Consider the following 25,057-nt stretch of genomic DNA (forward strand, 5'->3'; position numbering starts at 1 on the left):
TATTCTAGAGATGTTTAATTCATTCACTTGTAATAGGCATTATTTTAGGTGCCTTTTGTTTCTCTGTAGAAATTGTCTTTCTGCCCTGCTCAATTTGGCTCAGCGGTTGAGCATCGGCCTGTGGACCAGAGAGTCCTGGGTTCAGTTCCCGCTAGGGGCACGTACCACCACACACACACACAAAAAGATGTCTTTCTTCTGGAACAGAAAAACAGCATGTATTTGCTTTCTTGTTTTCTTTCAGATTTGGAGTCCAGTTACAGGAACAATACTTTATCTACAGAAAAGAATATTTATGAAATATATTCATTCCAGTGGGAGGTAATGGAAAGAATTAAAAGCTATTGCCTTCAGGACTCCATTTTTAGAAATGACTGGGAATGCAAAAGTGAGATTGAACGGCACACAGAACCACAGGAAGAATATTTGGAGCAAGGGAAAATTACTTCTGAAAAAATGACCACTTACAAAAAGCATAATTTTCTTGCTGAATATCAGAGAGTTCACAATGGAGAAAAGTTATATGAATGTAAGGAATGTAGGAAGACCTTTATTCGTCGCTCAACACTTAGTCAACACCTGAGAATTCATACTGGTGAGAAGCCTTATAAATGTAAGGAATGTGGGCAGGCCTTTAGACAGCGCGCACACCTTATTCGACATCACAAACTTCATACTGGTGAGAAACCCTATGCATGTAAGGAGTGTGGGAAGGCCTTTACAGTGCTCCAAGAACTTACTCAACATCAGAGACTTCATACTGGTGAAAAGCCCTATGAATGTAAGGAGTGTGGGAAGGCCTTCAGAGTGCATCAGCAACTTGCCCGACATCAGAGAATTCACACTGGTGAGAAACCCTATGAATGTAAGGCATGTGGGAAGACCTTCAGGCAGTGTACACACCTGACTCGACATCAGAGACTTCATACTGCTGAGAAGCTCTATGAATGTAAGGAATGTGGAAAAGCCTTCGTTTGTAGTCCAGACCTTAGAGTCCATCAAAAAATTCATTTTGGTGAAAAGCCCTATGAATGTAAGGAATGTGGGAAGGCTTTTAGGATATGTCAGCAACTTACTGTTCATCAGAGTATTCATACTGGTGAGAAACCCTATGAATGTAAGGAATGTGGGAAGACTTTTAGATTAAGACAACAGCTAGTTCGTCACCAACGAATTCATACTCGTGAGAAACCCTATGAATGTACGGAATGTTGGAAGACCTTTAGTAGTTACTCACAACTTATTTCACATCAGAACATTCATATTGGTGAGAGACCTTATGAATGCGAAGAATGTGGGAAGGCCTTTAGACTGCTCTCGCAACTTACTCAGCACCAGAGTATTCATACTGGTGAGAAACCCTATGAATGTAAGGAATGTAGAAAACCCTTTAGATTGCTCTCTCAACTTACTCAACATCAGAGTATTCATACTGGTGAGAAACCTTATGAATGTAAGGAATGTGGTAAGGCTTTTAGACTTTATTCATTTCTTACTCAACACCAGAGAATTCATACAGGTGAGAAACCCTACAAATGTAAGGAATGTAAGAAGGCCTTTAGACAGCATTCACACCTTACTCAACATCAGAAAATTCATAATGGAATTTAGTACAAGAAAGTCTTGAAATGTACATTGTGTTACAGAATATCAGAACATTCATTTTGAGAATTTTTTTCATGCTCACATCTAAGCATAAGAAATTTTATACTACAGGGAAAAAAATGTTGCTTTAAAAGCCTTCCTTCACCAGTCAAACTTTGTCTTTAGCAAATGTAAGTCAGAGAATAATACAATTAATGTAAGGAAATCGTTAGCTTTATTTATTTTTATCTCCATTTCACCACTTTATTACCAGTGTGTTACTGGACAAGGTACTTAAACTTCTGTGCCTCAACTTGTTCATTTGTAAAATGGTGATAATAGCACCTATGTACATTATTTACTGCTGTGTAATAAATTACCACAACTTAATTAGTAGCTTAAAATAATACCTATATATTATTTCACAGTTTCAGTGGGTCACGACTCTGGGTATAACTTAGTTCGGTCTTCTGCTCAGGGTCTCTCACAAAGCTAAAATCAAGGTATTAGCTGGGGCTGGGTCTCATCTGAAGGCTCAGCTGGGGAAGGGGTCCACTTCCAACCTCATATGGTTGTTGGCTGAATTTATTTTCTTGAGGGCTGTTGCACTGAGTTCCTTAGTGTCTGACTGTTGGCTGAAAGCTTACTTCAGTTATTTGCCACATGAACCTCCTCAACATGGCTACTTGCTTCATCAACATGTGCAAGCCAAGAAGGCAACACTCTGATAGAATCAGAATTTATAATCTTGTGGAGTCTTATCACTGAAGTAATATTTTATCACTTTTGCTGTCTTCTACTGGCTAGAAGCAAATTTCTAGGTTGCCCACACTCAAAGAGGATTGTGCAAGAGTATGAATACCAGGAGGTAGGGACAACTGGGGCCAGTTCAGAGTCAGCCTGTGTGCACTGTGTAGTAGAATTGTAAGGATTAAATAGTTAATACGTAGAAAAGTAGCAGCCACATAGCATGTGTTCTGTAAATATTATCTATAATTATCATCAGTGAATTCATATGAAAGAAATATTCTTTACAAGTCAAAAAATGGAGAAATGCCTCCTATCATTGCTCAGCATTTAATTTATTCTGGATAAAATCTAGGAGGTTATATTGAATGAGCAGGTGTCCATTACTTATCAGGAATTTCATGCTGAAAAGAAAGCCTTAAGAATTTCATCAGTAGGCTCAGCCAGTGTGGCTCAGAGGATTGAGCATCATCCCACAGACCGAGAGGTCCTGGTTCCATTTCCGGGCAGGGCACTTGCCCAGGTTGCAGGTTCGATCTTCAGTGAGGGGCATGCAGAGGGCAGCAGATTGATGTTTGTCTGTCACATAGATGTTTCTATCCCCCTCTCTCTCTCTCTAAAAGAAAATCAAGAAAAACATTTTTAAAAAGAATTTCATGAATAGGAGGTAGTTAAGAGTACAACTATTGGCCCTGGCCAGTTTCACTCAGCGATTAGAGTGTCGGCCTGCGGACCAGAGAGGCCTGGGTTTGGTTCCCACTAAGGGCACGTACTTAAGTTGCAGTTTGTTTCCGGCCCCAGTTGGGGTTGTGTGGGTGGCAACCACTCGATGTGTCTCTCTCACATCGATGTTTCTCTCTCTTCTGCTCTGTCTGGAGATAAATGCAAAAATGTCCTCGGGTGAGGATAAAAAAAGAGTACAACTATTGAAGAATCAAAGAGAACCATGAAATTATTTCCCCATAATAAATTTCCAAAAGTAAATGTGTTATAATCTCTACTAACTGAGCACCAAAGTTAATTAGAAACTATCAAAAAGATGGCAAAAAAAATGTTTTAATCCTCACCCGAGGATATTTTTCCATTTATCTTCAGATAGAAAGGGAGGGGGAGAGAGAGAAAAACACCGATGTGAGAGAGACACATCGATTGGTTGCCTCCCGCATGACCCCAACCAGGGCCGAGGACCGAACCACAACTGGGGTACCAGCCCTTGACCGGAATTGAATCCGCTGGCCAACACTCTAACTGCTGAGCTAAGGCACCACTGGAAATTTAATATTGTATGTCCATATTCATGTGTGTATGTTTGTGTAAAGGAAAGAAAACATTTAATTACAATCAATATAACTTTTGGTGCTCAAATCGTCCCATCTTCAACTAGTGGAAGTTGGATCTCTTGAGATGATCCCACTAGTAGTTTACTTGGCTCTGGCTGTACAGTTTGGTCAGCTGTGGATGATGCTTGGGCACCAACTCATCATCTGAAAACTGATGAAGGAAAATAATTCATTTTGCTTTTCCCAAGTTTCACAGCCATCCAAAGCTCACCAAATTAAAGTGTTTTTTATCTAGAGAGATTCATAGGATTAGAAAAATCACTTTCTAGTTTCCTAATGGAGTAATGGTACAGAAAATGATCAGTGGATATTACAACTATTAAATAAAATATTTTATAGTGAGAATACTAGAATGGATTTATCAAGCTGACACCTCTGAATCATCAATTTTAACTTGTATAAAACTAGGACTGTCAGACTGTTCACCTCCTGAAATACTGCGATAGGAAGTACACAACACTACTTACAAAACCTTACTGCCAAAATCATGAACTAAAGGAATTAAACCTTTAAGTTAAATTCTTTTAAACCAAGAATTTGGGGAATAGATGAACAAAGTAAATGGCAACACAAAGAAGCAGTCACACAGATCCAGAAGGGGCAAATTCTACAAAATAACCTGCTTTCTTCGATTAGTGGCATAAAGAAAGGCAACTGTTAACAGATTAAGAGAGACAAGAGACATATCAATTAAATTCAGTCTGTGGGCATTACGTGGACCTACTTTGAAGAAAATGTAAAAAGATTTTGGAGATAGTGGGGGAAATGTGGACATGTACCTAATAGTAGATGATATTTAGAAATAATTTTGTTAGGGATAATAATGTCAATGTGGTTATTAAGAAATAGTGCTCCTGTGTGTTAGAGATACATGCTTACATGTTCATGAAATGATAAGATGTCCAGATTTACATTAAAATACTCCAGCAATAGAAAGAGAATGCAAGAGAACTGGAAAAGAGATTAACAAAATGTTGGTAATTACTGAAGTGGGGTGGTTTGTATTTGGGGGTTCATAATATTTCTACTGTTTGTGTTTTTAAATGTTTCAATAAAAATGTTTAATAGCAAAACAAGTTCTAGACTACTTAGAAATAATTGTTAATGACATGCCTGCATATCTAAACTTGTCAGATATCACCAAAGTTCTATTCAGGAAGAAAGAAATGTCCTTTAATAAGTCAAGGAAACTGGCACAGTCTTGACTTCACTTACCATAGCAGTCAAGTCTGGGCCTGTCACATACATAAATGTGTTTAAGGAATGAAGAAGCATTTATGTCAAGATATCAGAAACAGAACAAAATAAAACCAATACAAAGTACAATTAAAAATAGGAATTAAGCCCAAGTGGTGTGGCTAAGTGGTTGAGCGTCAACCCATGCACTAGGTCACTGGTTTGATTTCCAATTAGGGCACATGCCCAGATTGTGGGCCAAATCCCCAGTGGGGGGCATGCAGGAGGCAGCCAGTCGATGTTCTCTCTCATTGATGTTTCTATCTATCCCTTTCCTTCCTCTTTCTCTCTAAATAATCAATAAAGAAAAAAAAGGGAATTAAAATCTGGCCGGTGTGGCTTAGTGGATTGAGCTCGACCCATGGACTGACAGAACCCAGTCAATTCCTGATCAGGGCACATGCCTACCTTGCAGGCTCGATCCCCATTGGGGGGCGTGCTGGAGGCAGCCAATTGATGTTTCTTTTAAGAAAAAAATGTTTTGCCCTGGCCAGTTTGGTTCAGCGGTTAGAGCGTCGGCCTGTGGTCCGGAGGGACCCGGGTTCGGTTCCCGCTAAGGGCATGTACTTCGGTTGCGGTTTGTCCCCGGCCCTGGTTGGTCGTGTGGGTGGCAGCCACTCGATGTGAAGGACACATCGATGTTTCTCTCTCTCTCTCTCCCTTCCTCTTTCTCCCTCCCACTCTATAAAAAAAAAAAAAGAAAAAAATGTTTTGCCCTGCTGGTTTGGCTCAGCGGTTAGAGCATCGGCCTGTGGTCCAGAGGGACCTGGGTTCGGTTCCCACTAAGAGCACGTACCTCGGTTGCAGTTTGTCCCTGGTCCTGCTTGGGTCATAGGGGTGGCAGCCACTCGATGTGTCCCTTTCACGTTAATGTTTCTCTCTCTCTCTGTTCCTCCCACTTTATCTGAACAAAAAGATAGAAAAATGTCCTCAGGTAAGGATAAAAAAAAAAAAATGTTTTTATTGCCCTGTCTGGTTTGGCTCAGTGGTTGGAGCAGTGGCCTGCGGTCCAGAGAGACACGGGTTCGGTTCCCGCTAAGGGCACGTACCTTGGTTGCAGTTTATCCCTGGCCCTGGTTGGATTGTGCAGGTGGCAACCACTCGATGTGTCCCTTTCAAGTTGACGTTTTTCTCTCTCTCCCTCCCACTCTATCTGAACAAAAAATGGAAAAATGTCTTTGGGTTGAGGATAAAAAAATATATATATATATTGTTACTGATTTTTAGAAAGAGAGGAGAGGGAGAGATAGAAACATCAATGAGAGAGCAACATGATGGGCTGTTTCCCGCACACCCCCCACTGGGGATAGAGCCACAACCTGGGCATGTGCCCTGACTGGGAATCAAACCAGCAACCTCCTGGTGCATGGGCCAATGCTCAACCACTGAGCCACACCAGCCGGGCTCTCACATCCATGTTTCTCTCTATCTCTCCCTTCCTCTCTAGAAAAATCAATGAAACATTTTACAAAATAGAAATTAAGACACTAGATAATAGTTTCTCTTAATTGAATGTTTTTAAAAGTTTTTCAATCACAGTTGATAGTCACTATTATTAGTTTCAGGTGTACAGCATAGTGGTTAGACATTTATATAACTTAAGTAGTGATTCCTCAATAAATCTTAGTACCCACCTGATGCCACACGTCATGATTACAGTATCACCGACTGTATTCCCTGTGCTGTACTTGACAGCACAGTGACTTTTTGTAACTGCCAGTTTGTACTTCCTTCTTCCCTTCGTGGTTTTCATCCAGCCTCCCATCCACCTCCCGTATGGCAACCATCAGTTCTGTGGTTTTTGGTAAAATATGTTATGTAAATCTGGAATAAAACTTTCAAGCCTTGCAAAGAAAAATATTTGTACATGGGCAAAAAATGAAAAAGAATCATTTCTTAACATTTATTATAACTCAAAAATATTAGAAATTACAATGAAACCAGTACTGTAATCCTAACTTTATTTTATTTTTCAATTACAGTTTACATTCAGTATTATTTTGTATTAGTTTCAGGTGTACAGCATAGTGGTCAATCAAATACTTTACCGAGTGTCCTCCCCAACCTGGTATTTCTAGTACCCACACATAGTTATTACAATATTACTGGCTATATTGCCTATGCTGTATTTCACATTCCCATGACTATTTTGTAACTACGCATCTGTACTTCTGAACCCCTTCATCTTTTTCCCTGAGTCCCAACCCCCTTCTCTCTGGCAACCGTCAATCTGTTCTCTGTGTCTGAGTTTGTTTCAATTTTGTTCATTTCTTTTGTGCTTTAGATTCCATACATAAGTGAAATCATATTTCTCTGACTGACTTCACTTAGTATAATACCCACTAGGTCCATCCAGGCTGTTGCAAATGGTTAGATTTTTTTACGGCCACATAATATTCCATCGTATATCTGCATCACAGCTTTTTTATCCTCATTTATTGATGGTACTTGGATTGCTTCCATATCTTGACTATTGCGAATAATGCTGCAATAAACATAGGGGTGTGTATATTCTTTCAAATTAGTGTTTTGAATTTCTTTGTATACCCAGAAATGGAATTGCTGGGTCATAAGCCAGTTCTTTTTGTTTGAAGGACCTCCTACTGTCCTTCATAGTGGCTGCACCAATCTGCATTCCCATCAACGGTGCATGAGGGATCCCTTTCCTGCACATTCTTACCAACACTAGATGCTTGTGGATTTGCTCATGATAGCCACTGACAGGTGTGAGGTGGTAGCTAATTTACCACACAATACCTACTTACATTGAACTTAATTAAAATATGTATTACTTTCTTTTTTTTTTTTTTTTTTTTAATCCTCACCGGAGGATATTTTTTCCATTTTTTTGTACAGATAGAGTGGGAGGGAGAGAGAGGAAGGGAGAGAGAGAGAGAAACATCGACGTGAAGGGACACATCGAGTGGCTGCTACCCGCACGACCAACCAAGGCCGGGGACAAACTGCAACCAAAGTACGTGCCCTTAGCGGGAACCGAACCCGGGTCTCTCCGGACCGCAGGCCGACGCTCTAACCGCTGAGCCAAACTGGCCAGGGCTAAAATATGTATTACTTTCTAAGGTGTGGTAAAAACATGGAATCCACTAGATGATTATTCCAGATGTTGAGAATGTCTCATGATCAGGAGGCATGTTTAAGTGGACACTGCAGTGATTTCACAGCAGGTGAAATCAGTTTCTTGTTTGCTACTTTTAGTGGGAAGTTATTTTAGTGTCTAGTTTTCAATGTGTAAACACTATATTTACATATTATATTTTGAAACAATTGGACAGGTTAGATCATTTTATTCTGGATAAAAATATCCTATTATTTTTGTAATAGGCTGCTAGATTTCAATATTCATCTACCATGAGTACAGTGGATTCTTTTTTAAAGCTCATGTGGATTTGGATGCTGTCCTTTATCCAAATTTGGTCAAAGGGTTATGCTAGCTTCGTAACTGTGACTCTTTGTATATTGAAGACTGAGAAGAGTTTATCTGTAAGATACTCTGGTAATAGATGAATAACATGGTGTAGTTCTTGAATCGGTTTTTTCTTGGTTCTTTATTCAAGAAAATACTTTTCTAGGATTTCAGACAACTGTAAAAAACTGAATATAAGCAGACACTCTGCAGAAAACTGAGTGTAAATATACTCTATAAACACACATTTCCTACATGTTACCAAGTCACAGTTGAATATGGAAATACGCATATAGGCACATTGTGGTTTGCTTTGTTGCATTTTTAACAAATTGAAGGCAAGACTCTCCAAAAGCAAAAAGAAGACTCACTTTAATGCCTTCCTATACTGTAGTGGTCTCAAACCAAACCTGTAATATACCCGAGGTATGCATGTATATGTTTAAGAAAGTAATGCTTTTCCACAATTGAATATAAACGTCGTCTCACCTTAGCAACATTGAATAAATATTTGTGTATATGTTTATAAAATTATTCTCAGGGCTCAGCTATATTATAAAAAGTTGAATATAAACTTATAACAAATATGCAGTTTCTTATTTCACACAAGTGCAGGAACAAGGCAGTTCTGAATTGTTTCATCAGTTCAACAATGTCAAGGACATGGGTAATCCCAATCCGTGCCCTGTGCCAATCTCAGCCTCTCACCCCTCTGGTTGCAAAATGGCCACAATTCCAGGCATCAGAGAGACAGACAGACATGCATTCTGTATATGAGGACCATTTCCTCCTATTTTGTTAGGAAAGAAATTTTAACTTAAACTCACTTGCAGACTTTTGCTCAGATCTTCTACGGCCAGGATGGTCTACACATGCCCAAATGCAAAGCAAGCTAAGTGAGCAAGCATCTGGCATTTAGACTTAAGCGGGTGGCAGGTAACCCTGGCAAAGGGAGAAATGTTAATACCAATGAATCGGCAAGCAACATCGGCCACAATAATATCGCCTTATTTCTTTATTAATTTTTTAATTGATTTTAGAAAGGGAAAGGAAGAGACAGAAACATCAATGCGAGAAAACACTGATTGGCTCCTCCTGCATGCCCCCACTGGGGACCGGGCCCACAACCGGGGAAATGCCCTGACCCGGAATCAAACTGGCAACCTCTTGGTGCCTGAGTAGATGCTCAACCACTGAGCCACACTGGCCGGGTATGCCTTATTTTTTTAAACCTCCTCCGTTTTTGTAGTTATATATCCTCTCTCATTCATGAGTTTTTTCTTTTTAGGGTACAATGTTTCTTGTTTGTTTTTTTATCCTCACCCGAGGACATTTTTTTTTTTTTTTTGCATTTATCTTTAGATAGAGCAGGAGGGAGAGAGGGAGGGAAAGAGAGAGAGAACATAGATGTGAGAGAGACACATCGAGTGGCTGCCACCGACACAACCCCAACCAGGGCCGGGGACAAACTGCAATCGAGGTACGTGCCCTTAGTGGGAACCGAACCCAGGACTCTCCGGTCTATAGGCTGATGCTCTACCCGCTGAGCGAACTGGCCAGGGCAGTATAATGGTTTTCATTTCAAAATATGTCAAGGTTTTTTCTTTCTTTCTTTTTGGTCTCTACACTTCTTTTGTTTGAACCTTTCAACATACTAGAGTCAAACGCTCATTCATTCACTCTCTCGTTCCTCTGATCCACAGTGTTTATTGGGAACCTACTGGGAATAGGCAGTGCACCAGGTACAGTTAAGTGAGAATGAATCCTGGCCTTAATTTTCCCTATTTTCTACACATATTTAAAGAACTTAATTTTCCGAGTATAGCTTTGCTGTATCCCACAAATTTCAACATGTAGTTTTCTCTTTGTCATTCATTACTAATGATAATTTGCTTTGATTTCCTTTTTAATATAAAAATTATTTATACAGGTATCTTTTTAATGTCCTTACAGAAAGTAATGGATTTTGATTAAGGCTTTGTTATTTTCTAATTCTTCAGAACAGAAGTCAGAGGGTGTGTCCTATGTCATTATTTTTACAGGTTTTACTACATCATCCAGGTCTACATCCTGACCTCACAGCTGCCTACTCATATTCTACTGGGGTTCTTTACACTATGAATCCCCTGATGGGACAAAAAGGCAAGCTATGAGTAAAAGTTTTTTTTTAGCCCTGGCCAATTAGCTCAGCTGTTAGAGTGTTGGCCTGCTGATTGATGGGTCACAGGTTCTATTCTCATCAATACCTGGCACATACCTGGGTTGCAGGTTCAATCCCCGGCCCTGGATGGGATCGTGCAGGAGGCAACCAATTGATGTGTCTCTCATATCGATGTTTCTCTCTCTCTCCCTTCCACTCTTATCTAAAAATCAATGGGAAAATACCATCAGGTGAGGATTAACAACAACAAAAAAGTTTCAGCTTTTAATTTTTCTCTAGAAGGAATCACTTTAACATTCCTTAAAGAAAGACATGATGTAAGGTGTTCATATAGTCATTGAATCCAAAAGGCCTTCCTCTTGTATAATCTCTAATAATACAGTTACAAAAATAAAAAATTAATAATACAAGCAGCTCTTATCTAACACACTTCCAATACAATCCAGACATTGTTCAATGGAATATAACGTAATTATCTAATCTTCACAATGCTACTAAGAAATATGGTGCTAGTATTACTTATAAATTAGAAAATTTAGACATAGTTAAGTAACTTGCCCTATTAACAAATAAAGACTACATTATTGCCCTGGCCAGTTTGGCTCAGCAGTTAGAGCACCAGACTGCAGACCAAGGAGTCGCGGGTTTGATTCCGGTTAAGGGCACATACCTTGGTTGCAGTTCATCCCGGGCCCTGGTCAGGTCGTGCTGGAGGCAGACAGTTGATGTGTGTGGCTCTATCATGTCAATGTCTCTCTCTGATTATCTCTCTCTCTCCCTCCCTCCCTCCCACTCTATCTGATAGTAAGTAGAAAAATATCCTCTGGTGAGGAATTAAAAAAAAAAAAAGAATGACTGCCCTGGCCAATTTTGCTCAGTGGTTAGAGCATCGGCCCATGGACCAGAGAGTCCTGGGTTCAGTTCCCACTAGTGGGACGTACCTCGCTTGCAGTTTGTCCCCAGCCCTGGTTGGGGTCGTGTGGGTGGCAACCACTCGATGTGTCTCTCACATGGATGTTTCTCTCTCTTCCCCACTTACCTCCCGCTCTATCTGGAAAAAAAAGACTGAATATTGATTAAATCCTTTCCCACACTAAGTCAGTTCCAATAATTTTAGAGAATGAGTTTGCAAATATGAACAAGATTTGGCCAGGTCAAACTAATTTTCTATCATTTTAATATTAATATAGCCTTCCTCAAGTATGAATTATCAGATAAATAACTTGTTAGCAAATATATGGCATCTACAGTATAAATCCTCTGATTTCCCTAAGGGCTAATGATCCTGATGTTGAGAAAGGTTTGAATGATTGTCTCTAACACAGTTGCTGCATCCTAAGCCTTCCCACTTTCCTCACATTCATGGAGTCTTTCACCCTTTCACCAACTGAACTCTGATATCTAATGAATTCTGAAACACAAATAAACCCTCCCAATTCCTAACATCTATAAGGTTTCTCACCAGTAACAAATGTTCAGTAAATTCTGGCCTTAAAATAAAGACTTTACACCCACAGTACAAACTCTGATTATTACGCTGTTATCCTCAAATGCTTTTCCTCATTCCTTAGAATCACAGGTGTTTTTGTTTGCTTTCCTCGTATGAACTTCAGACATCAATTACATTCTGAACCTTCCCATGTCTTCATTCATTCCTCCATCCTGTATGAATTTTTTGATGTTGACTAAGGTGTGAGCCACGAATAAAGGCCTTCCCACATTGCTTACATTCATAAGGTTTCTCACCAGTGTGAATTTTCTGGTGTCGACTAAGCTCCGAGCCACGGCCAAAGGCCTTCCCACATTCCTTACACTCGTAGGGTTTTTCACCGTTATGACTTCGCTCGTGATGAGTAAGTTCGGACCTCCGAATAAAAGCCTTCTCGCATTCCTTACATTTATGGGGTCTCTCACCAGTGTGAATTTTTTGGTGTCGAATAAGTTCTGTGCTACAAGTAAAGGCCATTCTACATTCCCTGCATTTATAGGGTTTCTCGCCAGTGTGCGCCCTCTGATGTCGAGTAAGCTCTGAGCCACGACGGAAGGCCTTCCCGCACTCCTTACACGTGTAGGGCTTCTCACCAGTGTGAACGCTCTGATGTCGTGTAAGATGGGAATCAGAGATAAAAGCTTTCCCACATTCTTTACATTTATGAGGCTTCTCGCCAGTATGAATTCTTTGATGCAGACTCAGCTGTGAGGCACAACTGTACGCCTTCCCACACTCCGTACACTCGTAGCGTCTCTCGCCTGTGTGAATTAGTTGGTGAAGACTAAGCTGTGTGTCATAACGAAAAGCTTTCCCACACTCCTTACATTTATGGGGCTTTTCACCAGTATGGATTCTCTGATGTCGAAAAAGGTGCGAGGGACGGGTGAAGGCTTTCCCACACTCCTTACATTCGTAGTATTTCTCATCGGAATGGATTCTCTGATGCAAATTAAGCTGTGAGGTCGATGGAAAGGCCTTCTCACACTCCTCACATTTATAGGGTTTCTCACCAAGATGGATCCTTTGATGTTTTGCAAGTTGGGCGCTAGAATGAAAAGCTTGTCCACATTCCTTACATTTATGAGGTTTTTCACCAGTATTAACGCTCTGAGGGTTAGTAACTGCAGAGTCTTGAATAAAGGCACATTTCTTATTTTCATTACTTTTGTTTCTTTCATGAATTCTCCTATGCTTAGTCAAATCTGACTTACTATTGAAGGCTTTCCCACACTCTCCACATTGAGAGCTTTTCTCCTTATTTTGCCCGCTTTCCTGTTGAAGGTGGGATGACTGGTGCCTGACAGCTGCCCCACAGTCCCTGCATTCACAGGATTTCACTGCAGGATGAATTACCCGAGGCGCTCTAGTGCCTGTGCACTGAACAGCAGCAGGCCTTCCTTCAGAGGTTATGACCACGGGCCTGACATGTCCATCCTGTGCCTTGTCCAAGTAGCACTTGATTTGACTGTCAGTGCACACAGGGTTAGAGCTTATAGGTCTTTTAGTTATCTCTGGTTGCAATGATTTAATTTCATAACTGTCCTCCTCTGGAGAGAAATCCCTGGTTTCTCTTCTGGACTCCCAATCTGTAAGATAATAAGAAAGAAAATAGGTTTTGTTGTTTTTGTCTTTTTTCATGTTGCAGGAGAAAGGAAAGTCCTAAAGTAGAAAGAACAAACTAAAAATAGCAAATAAATAGTTCTTAACATGGATGGCAATTAAAAAAAATAACGGGGGGGGTGAGACTAGAGAAAATGAGGGGAACTTATCAGAGAAGTGGCTCTCAGGTTCATCAGCTGGGGCACTTGTAAAATACAACCTCGAGGAGCCACCTAAGAGCAACTGCATGAGGATCTGCAGGGACAGGCATTACAACTAACAGCAAGTCCTCTCAGGTCTGGCCTCAAAATATACCCAGATTATGACGATTTCTCTCTACCAGTATCTCTGCCACCCGTCCAAAGCCATCCCATACCAAGATTAACACACTCTCCTAACGGGTCTCCCTACTTCCACTGTTACCTTCCTGACATCCCATACCCGACATTTTAGGCCCTTTCAGGAAGTGTTTCATCTCCCGTGGATGTGCTCTGCTCCAGGACCAGGGCATGATCCCGCTTCTTTCATCCTAAATATCTTAATTTTCTGCCACATACCCTGTTCTTTGCCCTCATAATCCCTTTCTCGATTCTGGATTACATATTTGTCCATCAGTCTATCTACCAGTATAATTTCTCCCAATGCGTCCTGGAACTAGCATAATATGTATTCCACACACCATGATACAAGCAATCACCAACACACAGGCCCATTAATGTTTAAGTAAAGTGATTAAGGGTATTCCAGTGGAAACATTTTAAGATGCTCAAAATAATGACATTAGGATTGACTTGGGAATCAAAGTAATCACTGCATGCCTTTACTATTTAAAATAGTGATGAACATATTATCTCCTAACTTCAATGTGCTCTCCCTCCACCACTTTGCATGTACCTGGCAGGAATGTACAAGCAGCCAGCACCATCAGGGTGCATCCGTACGTGTGCCTGTACCAGCCCCTACAATAGTGACAGCCTTACACACCAATGAAAAGTTTACGTAATTCAGCGAGAATTCTAATGAAATGGAGAGTACCATGGCAACCATTTATGAGAGACTGTATGACGTTGTGACAAAGAATACAACTTTCGGGCCAGGAGACCTGAGTGTGAATCCCAGTCTGATGATTTGCTAGCTGTTTGACATCGGACAGTTACATAACTACTCAACAAGACTGATCTGAGATAGAATGATGCTCGTGTAAGACGTCGAAGCTTTATGCGGGCACCCTGCTGCATGGGTCATTTCTCTTTGCTCTTTTTATGGTCCGGGGTCATTGAACCGGCCCAGAACAGGGTGCAGAAAAACAGCTGGCAAATCTAGAGAGATGAATAAGCCTGGCACAATTGCTGGGCAGAGGAGATTCTTCTGTGACTAATATACGGTCTGCATCTGGGACCCAAAGAAAACGCCACTTACACTGGATGCTATACAATTGTCTTTGGGAGAAGGGCACTAAGCAACGTCTATAGAATGACTGTTCAAATGATGTTGTTTGCTTGTTTTTTTTTTTAATCCTCACCCGAGGACACTTTTTGATATTTTGTTCAGGTAGAGTGGGAGGGAGAGAGAGAGAGAGAAACATCGACGTGAAAGGGACACAACGAGTGGTCGCACCCACACAACCCAACCAGGGCCGGGGTCAAATTGCAACCGAGGTACGTGCCCTTAGCGGGAACCAAACCCGGGTCTCTCAGGACCACAGGCCGATGCTCTAACCGCTGAGCCAAACTGGCCAGGGCCAAATGATGTTGTTGTGTTTTTTTTTTATCCACACCTGAGGACATTTTTCCATTTTTTGTTCAGATAGAGTGGGAGGGAGAGAGAGGTAGAGAGAGAGAGAGAAAGAGAGGGAGAGGGAGAGAAACATCGACGTGAATGGGACACATTGAGTGGCTGCCACCCGCACGACCCAACCAGGGCCAGAGACAAACTGCAACCGAGGTACATGCCCTTAGCAGGAACCAAACCTGGGTCTCTCTGGACCGCAGGCCGATGCTCTAACCGCTGAGCCAAACTGGCCAGGGCTGATGTTGGCATTTTATATTGCCTGGGAGGTTCCAGATATCAGATGTCAGATGATGCTATGTTAAATATTTGGAAAAACAATCTGGGTCTAGCCAGTGTGGCTCACTGGTTGAGCGTCGACCCATGCACCAAGAGTCGTCGGTTCAATTCCCGGTCAGGGCACATGCCCAGGATGTGGGCCCTATCCCCAGTGGGGGGCATGCAAGAAGTGGCCAACTGATGTTCTCTCTCAGCAAGGTTTCTATCTCTCTCTCCTTCTTCCTTCCTCTCTCTCTAAAATCAATGAAGAAAAAAAAACTATGGGTGAGAGAGGAATGAGATACCAGACTTGTGACAATACATTATCTAAAATGTTTACTTATATAAGACATACAAAGAAACAAGAAAAATGCCACACACACAAAAAACAAAAAGCAGCCAATAGACAATGTCCCTGAAAGGGCTCAGTTAATGGACTTAATTAGACAAAGACTTTAATTAAGCTATTATAAATATACATTTTGTTCAAAGAACCAAAGAAAGTCATATATAAAGTCTCACTAAATAAAAATATATCAGTAGAAATTATAAGAAGCAACCAAATAGAAATCTGAGTTGAAAAGTACAATAACTGAAATAAAAAATTCTCCAGTAGAGCTCAGCAACAGATTTGAACTGGCAGAAGGAAGGATCAGCAAAAATGAAAATAGGTAAATAGAGAAGACTATCTAGTTTGTAGTACAGAAAGGAACAAAAAGCAAAAACAGAGCCTCACAGACCTGAAGAATATCATCAAGCATAGAAATATATGCACAAAGAGAGAACCTGAATGAGAACAAGAAAGGGATAAAAATACATTTGAAGAAATACTTTCCAACAATTTCCCAAATTTCATGAAAAACATTAATATACACATCTAAGAGGTTCAACAAACTCCAAGTTGAATAAACTTGCTATAAACTTGAAATAAACTTGATCAAAACTAAGAAACTGATAAAAGTCAAAGACAAAATCTTGAAAGCATCAAGAGAGAAGTAACTCATTCCACATAAGGGATCCTCAATAAGAAGGGCAACTGATTTGTTATCAGAAACCATGAGAACAGAAAGCAGTTAAGTGACAAATTTGGTGTAAAAAAAAAAAAGGGCTGTCACTCATGAATTTTACATCCAGCAAAACTATCCTTTATAAATAAAAAAGAAATTAATATATTCTCAAAATATTTTTAAAACAAATAAATTTTATCATCATCAGATCTGCCCTACAAGAAGAATAAAAGAAGTTGTTTAGACTGAAATAAAAGGACAGAAGATAACTTGAACCCACAAAAAATAAAGAGCACCAGTAAAAGGTAACTATGTAGGTAAATATAAGACTACATAAAAGTATTTTTGTTTGTAACAACTCAAATATATTATCTTACAGTTCTGGAGGTCAGGAATCTGAAAGAGGTTTTATTTTATTTTAATTTTTTTTTTCTTTATTGACTTTAGAAAGAGAGAAAGGGAGAGAGAGAGATAGAAACATCGATGAGAAAGAACATCGATTAGCCACCTCCTGCATGCCCCCCCCCCCCCCCGCCGGGAACTTGGCCCACAACCTGGGCATGTGCCCTGACTGGAAATCGAACCAGCAACCTTTTAGTGCATGGGTCGATGCTCAACCACTGAGCCACACTGGCAGGACTGAAAAAGGTTTTAATAGGTTAAAATAAGTGTGACTGTAGCAAGACTGTGTTCCCTTCTGGAGGCTCTAGGGAAGAATCTATTTTTTTGTGTTTTCCAAATCCTAAAGACTGCTCATTCCTTAGTGCATCATGGTCCCCTTCCTCTCACTTTGAAGTCTGCATATTGCATCTCTCTGTACATTTCTTATGTTGTCACACATCTGATTCTTTCAAGGACTCCTGTGATTATATTGAACCCATGTGAATAATCTAGGATAATCTCCCTAATTTAAGGCCAGCTGATTCAAACTTTAATTCCTCTTTGCTTTGTAAGGGCAACATATTCATAGATTCCAGGGATTAGGATGTGGACATCTTTGGGGGAGTCATTATTCTGTTTACTAATATTTCCTTACAATGTATTAAGCTGTAATTTGTATGACAATAATAGTACAAAGAAGAAAAGGAGGGAACAGGGGTATATTAGGACATACTTTTAAAATAAGATTAAAATTAAGGTAGTATTAATACAAACTAAATTGTTTTAAGTTAAGACATAATTAAAATTTTCAGGGAAACCACTGAAAAAATAATATCAAAAATAATATCAGACATAAATCCTACTCTTTCAATAATTAAATTAAATGTAAGCATATATCGCCCTGGCTGGTTTGGCTCAGCGGTTGGAGCGTCAGCCTGCGGTACAGAGAGACCCGGGTTCGGTTCCCGCTAAGGGCACGTACCTCGGTTGCAGTTTGTCCCCGGCCCTGGTTGGTCGTGTGGGTGGCAGCCACTCGATGTGTCCCTTCACATCGATGTTTCTCTCCCTCTCTTCCTCTCTCTCCCTCCCGTTCTATCTGAACAAAAGATGGAAAAATGTCCTCGGGTGAGGATAAAAAAATAAAAATAAAAAAAATAATAATAAATGTAAGCATATTAAATACTCAAACAGATGGCAGATATAGGCAGGATATATTAAAAACACGATCCTAGCCCTGGCCAGTTTGGCTCAGCAGTTGAGCATTGGCCTGCGGACCAGAGAGTCCCAGGTTCGGTTCCCGCTAGGGGCACATACCACAAAAAAACAAACAAAAAAAACCCTAGTATATGCCGTCTACAAGAGACACTAAATTCAAGACACAAAAAGATTAAAAGAATGGAAAAAGATATGCCATGCCATGCAAAGACTAATAAAAAATGAGCTTCAATAGCTATACAATTATCAGACAAAATAGACTTAAGACAAAAACTGTAATAGAGATGAACATTTTATAATAAGTGGGTCAATCTCAGAAACAGTTATAAGCATATATGCACAGAGCCCCCAAATACATGAAGAAAACACTAACAGAAATGAAGAGGAAAACAGACATTCAGCGATGCAATGCTCTACTTTCAATAATGGATAGATAAACTAGCCAGATTAAGAAGAAGAGAGAAAACAGCATACTCTTAAATAACTAATGGGTCAAAGAAGAAATCACAGAGAAATCAGAAAATACTTTTGAGGATAAACATACCAAAACATATGGAATACAGTTAAAACAGATCTTAAAGGGAAATTAACAGCTTAAAATGTCTATATTAAAACAAAACAAAAATCTCAGCCCTGGCCAGTTTGGCTCAGCGGTTAAAGTGTCAGCCAGTGGACCAGAGAGACCTGGGTTCGATTCCTGCTAAGGGCATGTAACTCGGTGGCAGTTTGTCCCCAGCCCCAGTTGGGGTCGTGTGGGTGGCAGCCAGTCGATGTGTCTCTCTCACATCGATGTTTCTCTTTTTCTTCCTCCCTCTCTCCCTCCTGCGCTATCTGAAGATAAATGCAAAAATGTCCTCGGGTGAGGATAAAAAAAAAAGATCTCAAATCAAATAATTACACACCTTAAGGAACTAGATAAAAAAGAGCAAACTAATACCAAAGATACCAGAAAAGAGGAAATAATAAAGATTAGAGGAGAGATTAACAAAATAAAGAAAATTAGAGAAAATCAATGTAACTGTAAATTGATCCTTTGAAAAGGTCAAAACTGACAAACCTTTAGCTAGATTAACCAAAAAAAAAAAGAGAGAAGACTCATACTAATATCAGGAACAAAAAAGGAGATATCACTACCAACCTTACAGAAATAAAAAGGATTAAAAGTAGCCCTGGCTGGTGAAACAGGCCAAACAAAGAAAGACAAGTATCATATGATCACACTTATTTGTGGAATATAATGAACATAACAGTCTGAGGAATGGGGTAGTCCCAGAGACGTGGAAGTGGGGTACAGACTGACAATCCCCAGAAGAGGCGGTGGTGGGGGAGAGATAAACCACAGAACTTATATGCATGTATGCATGAACAATGGACATGGACAACAAAGCTGGGGACAGGGCAGGGAGGGACGGGGAGGGGAGAATCACTGGGAAAAAATGGAGAAACATCTGTAACAAAAATTAATTAATTAATAAAAAAAAAAAGTAGCCCTGGCTGGGTTTGCTCAGCGGTTAGAGCATCAGCCTGCGGTCCAGAGAGACCCGGGTTCAGTTCCCGCTAAGGGCATGTACCTCAGTTGCAGTTTGTCCCTGGCCCTGGTTGGGTCGTGTGGGTAGCAGCCACTCAATGTGTCCCTTTCACATCGATGTTTCTCTCTCTCTCTCTCTCTCTTCCTCTCTCTCCCTTCCACTCTATCTGAACAAAAAAAAAAAAGGAAAAATGTCCTCGGGGGAGGCTAAAAAATAAAAATAAAAAATAAATAAAATAAAATAAAAAATAAATAAATAAAAGTAGATTGGTGGTTGCCAAAATCTGGGTTTGAGTAGTGACTACTTACAGGTATGAGATTTCATTTGAGGTAATGGAAATGTTCTACAGTTAGATTGTTGTCATAATTATAAAACTCTGAATATTCTAAAAATTAATAAACTCTACTTTAAATAAGTGAATTTTAGCCCTGGCCAGTTTGGCTCAGCAGTTAGAGCATCAGCCTACAGACTAGAGAGTGCCGGGTTCGGTTCCCACTAAGGGCACGTACCTTGGTTGTGGTTTGTCCCCGGCCCCAGGTGGGGACGTGTGGGTGGCAACCAGTCGATGTGTCTCTCTCACATCAATGTTTCTCTCTCTCTCCCTCTTGCTCTATCTGAAGATGAATGCAAAAATGTCCTTGAGTGAGGATAAAAATAAATAAATAAATGAATGAATTTTACAGTAAGTGAATTATATCTCAATAGAGCTGCTTTAAAAAGTCAAGATAGTCCTGGCCAGTTGGTTGGAGTGTCACCCTGTGCACTGAAGGGTCACTGGTTTGATTCTGGTCAGGGCACATACCCAGATTGCAAGTTAATCCCCAATCAGGGCACATGACGCAATCAATCGATGTTTCTCTCTCACATTGATCTTTCTGTCTGTCTCTCTCTCTCCCCCTCTCCCTTCCTCTCTCTCTAAAATCAATTTTTAAAAATCCTCAAGTGAGGATTAAAAAAATAATAAAATAAAGTCAGGCCCTGGCCGGTTTGGCTCAGCGGTTAGAGGGTTGCGTTGGCCTGTGGACCACAGGGTCTTGGGTTTGATTCCCAGTCAAGGGCATGTACCTGGGTTGCAGGTTCAATCCCTGGCCCCAGTCAGGGTCATGAGGGAGGCAACCAACCAATGTTTCTCTCTCACATTGATGTTTCTGTCTGTCTGTCTCTCTCTCTCCCCCTCCCTTCCACTCTATCTAAAAATCAATGGAAAAATATCCTCGGGTGAGGATTAACAACACAGAAATTCAGGATAAAACTGGACCCAAGGTACAGGAAAAATGATTGTCTCCTGGGAAGGAAGAAGGCACTTGTTCATGAAATCAGAGAGAAACATGAGGAAGGACAGCAAAAGAGTAATAAGTGAATTAAAACCGAAGGCCTCATGCTGAAACATCCTTACTTTCTTTTCCAGATCTCAGGCCTTTTCAGGGAGCTTTCCTGCCATCGTCTGAGAAGTGCTGCCTTCTTCCGGCCCAGCTGCATGACCCACCTGCCATGGCCTTCTCCATCCAAGTCACCATCACTCACCTGGGCACCATCCTTTTGTCTCCTTCTGTTTAACAATCCAGGGCTCCTTCCCCTGCTCCAATAAGAAGATCACATCTGGCTTAGAATCAGAAAGTCCTGCTCAAGGTAAAAAAAGGGATGACGTTATGTTGTGGGTGTCCCAGAATTAAAATCAGTTCATGATTATCAAGAAAGAGGAGTAGTCTGGCTAGTGTGGCTCAGTGGTTGAGCAGTGACCCATGCACCAAGAGGTTGCCAGTTTGATTCCCGGTCAGGACACATGCCCAGGTTGTGGGCCCGATCCCCAGTGGGGGGCATGTAGGAGGCGGCCAATCGATGTTCTCTCTCATCGATGTTTCTATCTCTCTCTCCCTCTCCTTTCCTCTCTCTCTAAAATCAATCAAGAAAAAAAAGTTTTTTTAAAAAGCAAAGAAAGAGGAGGAAGTAGTTTAAGGGTGAAGGTCAGAGGAACGAAAAAGATAAAACTGTAAACTGAAGCAGCCAACCTTTAACTCCACAAGAAACGACCATTCTTTGGTAAGCAAGAGTCATTAACTCAGCCAGGCACTTGAAAAACCACTCACAAGAAATTAATAACAAGCAACATAAAAATTCCAGAAGGCCCTGGCCAGTTTGGCTCAGCGGTTGAGCGTCGGCCTGAGGACCAGAGAGTCCTGGGTTCGGTTCCTGCTAGGGGCATGTACAACTGAAGAGAAAAAAAAAATTCCAGAAGGCCAATTCTGAATTTTGAGGGCCAGATAAACTTACCCAGGGAGATGAGGTTGTTGTAATTCTCCAACATTATCTCTCGGTACAAATCCCTCTGAGCAGCGTGCAAGCATTCCCACTCCTTCTGAGAGAAGAAAATGGCCACATCTTGGAACGTCAAGCCCTAAAACCACAGAGAAATATACTATTTGTGAAATTAATGGACAAAATCTTTGCAACAGAATAAAAGAAAATGGAGAAAGCAGTTCAGTAAGGGAACACTGTTCAGGAAAACAGGCTATGCTGGACCCTTCAACATGGATGGGTCAGTGTGGGAACATAAGTGATCAGAGCACACATCATTCTTAAACATGCCTGCAACTATAAATGTTACCTCTGGCATTATCCTCTTCCATTTTCCACCCAGGTCTGGGAATAAACAAAGGCCATATAATTGGTGTTTCCCAATGAAACAAGAATGCACACTGAAGTACACAGCATAGCCCACTCTATCTGTTCAACACATACTTGTGATCATCTCCTTCCCATTCTCCCAATAAAGAAGTTTTTTTAAAAAAGTCTGTATCATTCAAAAATATCTTATAAAACGTCTATTTCTGAAAACAGAATTTAAATATAACTTAGTGACTTAATAATATTTTTATTTTTTTATCCTCACCCGAGGACAATTTTTCGATATTTTGTTCAGATAGAGTGGGAGGGAGAGAGAAAGAGAAACATCGACGTGAAAGGGACACAAGTGGTCGCCACCCACACAACCCAACCAGGGCCGGGGACAAACTGCAACCGAGGTACGCGTCCTTAGCAGGAACTGAACCCAGGTCTCTCCGGACTGCAGGCCGATGCTCTAACCCCTGAGCCAAACTGGCCAGGGCGACTTAATAATATTTTTAAAAGTCAGGCTCATAAACATGCCAAAATATTAAATCCTAACCACTTTTCCATGTCATCAAAAATTCTAAAATAGACACCAATTTTACTGGCAGTATGATACCCCATCTTATGTATTCAGTGTTAGTATTTTGGGGCACTAGGTTGGACACGTTCTCCAAGGTTCTTTTGCAGTTATGAGAATTTATTACTCCTCAACAATTTATATATCTGGCTATATTGTCCCTGTTACCATAAACTATCCCTAACTATATTCCCCTTGTTCCTGGGCTACAGAACTGATGGAGGAAGATCCAGATGAACATTGATATAACCCAAGAAGAGCATACACCACGTAAGTTCACAGTGAACTCACCTATTGGTGTCTACCTGGCATCAATTCCTTGGAATATCACCTAACTCCATACACTCAACTTATCATATGTCCCCAAGTCCTAAAAAGCTCAGAGAACACCGTGGCCGGTTTGGCTCAGCGGTTAGAGCGTCGGCCCACGGACCAGAGAGACCCGGGTTCAGTTCCCGCTAAGGGCAGGTACCTTGGTTGCAGTTTGTCCCCAGCCCCGGTTGGTGGCAACCACTCGATTTGTCTCTCTCGCATCGGTGTTTCTCTCTCTCTCTTCCTCCCTCTCTTCCTCCTGCTCTATCTGAAGATACATGCAAAAATGTCCTCGGGTGAGGATTTAAAAAAAAAAAAGCTCAGAGAGCTAGAGATATGGACAAATACTGAGACTGCAACAAATCTACATCAATTACCTTCTTGTCTAATTTGAAAACCCAAGTTCGCAACAAGGGATCCCACTTAATCATTCATCTCCACTTCATCAAATCAGAGCTCTAACAACAGAGATCCATAACTTCCAGCAAGGGTTGGTTTTCCTACTCCATCAGTACTCCTGGTGGAAGGATATGCACTTACGGAATACTAAGTGGTTTGCAAAATGAACACCTAAACACTTGGAGAACAGAGGGATACTTATAGGACAGGAGCCTTTGATAGCATCACTCACTGGAATGGGAAGAACTGGGGAACAAGTTCCTTGAGGGACTCAGGGAAGCAGGAATTTTCAGGAAAAAGAAACCCACTGTCCAAGTTTTCCAAAATAAATGAAGGACAGAAGAAATATCAATTGACATACATAATGGCCTTTAGAGTTGAAAACAGATAATTTATATACTGGGTTCATCCCAGAGAAATGCAGAACTTGAGAAGACAACGGAGAAAGAAGCAAAAGCAGACCTGAGTCACCAGACTGACCTCAGAGTCCCCTAAACGACTGAGAATGATTTTTCCTCTCCCTGTTCCAATCTTTCTGCTTGTGTGTGTGTGTGTGTCTTGATTAGAGAGAGAATAACAAACCTTTACTTCCCCAAACCCCAGGGAATCCAACTGTACCTAGTGTACTGAGAAAAAACAACTTTCTCACTATCAGTAATTGATCTGACAGACGGGTCTGCTCTGACCTGCCCTGGGCCAAGGTGTGCTCTCCAAGCCGGAAGGCACTGACCTCGGCCATCCCAAAGACATCACGCACGTACAACAACATGTAACTGACAAAGGATGATAAACTCCAATATTTAAGAAGTGCCTCAAAGCATTAAAGGGAATGAAAAACTGGAAATATAAAACTCAATAGAAAAATTGGAAAATGACATGAAATAATATTTCAGAGATGAGAAAGTGAGACCGGCGGCACTTCTCTTAAATGGGTGGGAATGCTCTTCCCGGGAAGTGCAAATTCAGGATCAGAGCCCTGGTTTAGGCTCCTGTCCGGTTTAGGAAAACTCTATAAATGTGGTTTCTTTCCTCCTCTCTTCTTTCTTCAAATCACTACAGTAAATCTTTCGGATGGAATCCTGAAATAGGACACTGTTCTGAAAACCAAGAGGCCTTTTCCAAGAAGAAAGTGCCACATACAACTTACCTCCGCCATGACTTTTGATGCGCGGGGGCTCTTCTGTCTTCCTGTTCTGGGTTCTTAGAGAAGAAAAAAGGTGGAAAGAGATGAATAAACTAGGAGACAACAGTCCCTCCCTGGTTCCTGCAAGAGGCCAAGTCAACACAAATCCCTGGACTACCCCTGGCACTAAGAGGGAGTTCAAAGCCAAAGAAGCCTGCAACTCCACTACCCTCTCCCATCATCACAAAGAAGCGCAGGTGACCTTAGGGGACCAG

The 25,057-nt window shown here is 40.9% G+C and overlaps 3 protein-coding genes across 4 annotated transcripts in view; 1 reads left to right on the forward strand and 2 right to left on the reverse strand.

The window, feature by feature from the left end:
- ZFP14 (ZFP14 zinc finger protein) overlaps nucleotides 1-2,583 on the forward strand; it is a 40,066-nt gene extending 37,483 nt beyond the window's left edge. The window contains exon 2 of one of the 2 annotated variants that reach the window (XM_036274674.1): nucleotides 245-1,703. In XM_036274674.1, the coding sequence (XP_036130567.1) occupies nucleotides 325-1,611 (1,287 nt within the window). In that variant the 5' untranslated portion in view covers nucleotides 245-324 and the 3' untranslated portion in view covers nucleotides 1,612-1,703. Of the gene's footprint in view, nucleotides 1-244 lie in introns of both variants that reach the window. The other variant, XM_036274673.1, reaches the window with a different exon arrangement.
- A 9,554-nt stretch (nucleotides 2,584-12,137) lies between these two features.
- On the reverse strand, nucleotides 12,138-14,031 carry LOC118638953 (zinc finger protein 568-like). The gene is made up of 2 exons (XM_036275091.1): nucleotides 14,025-14,031; nucleotides 12,138-13,570 (listed from the first exon to the last, which is right to left on the reverse strand). Exons 1-2 carry the CDS (start codon nucleotides 14,029-14,031, stop codon nucleotides 12,138-12,140), a joined length of 1,440 nt encoding a protein of 479 aa, XP_036130984.1.
- Nucleotides 14,032-21,223: 7,192 nt separating this feature from the next.
- Nucleotides 21,224-24,855, reverse strand: ZFP82 (ZFP82 zinc finger protein). Its single transcript, XM_036274752.1, has 3 exons — nucleotides 24,807-24,855; nucleotides 22,033-22,156; nucleotides 21,224-21,381 (listed from the first exon to the last, which is right to left on the reverse strand). Exons 1-3 carry the CDS (start codon nucleotides 24,813-24,815, stop codon nucleotides 21,278-21,280), a joined length of 237 nt encoding a protein of 78 aa, XP_036130645.1. The 5' UTR covers nucleotides 24,816-24,855; the 3' UTR covers nucleotides 21,224-21,277.
- Between the last annotated feature and the right edge of the window lie 202 nt (nucleotides 24,856-25,057).

The sequence above is a fragment of the Molossus molossus genome, unplaced genomic scaffold, assembly GCF_014108415.1.
Source record: "Molossus molossus isolate mMolMol1 unplaced genomic scaffold, mMolMol1.p scaffold_m16_p_21, whole genome shotgun sequence".
NCBI classification, from domain to species: Eukaryota; Metazoa; Chordata; class Mammalia; order Chiroptera; family Molossidae; genus Molossus; species Molossus molossus.

Bases quoted from the DNA above. Each gene is read 5' to 3' on its own strand.
- ZFP82 (XM_036274752.1), bottom strand. The intron at 21,382-22,032 runs GTAAGTTTATCT...TACCTTGAGCAG, and splicing joins CAACAACCTCATCTCCCTGG to GACTTTCTGATTCTAAGCCA.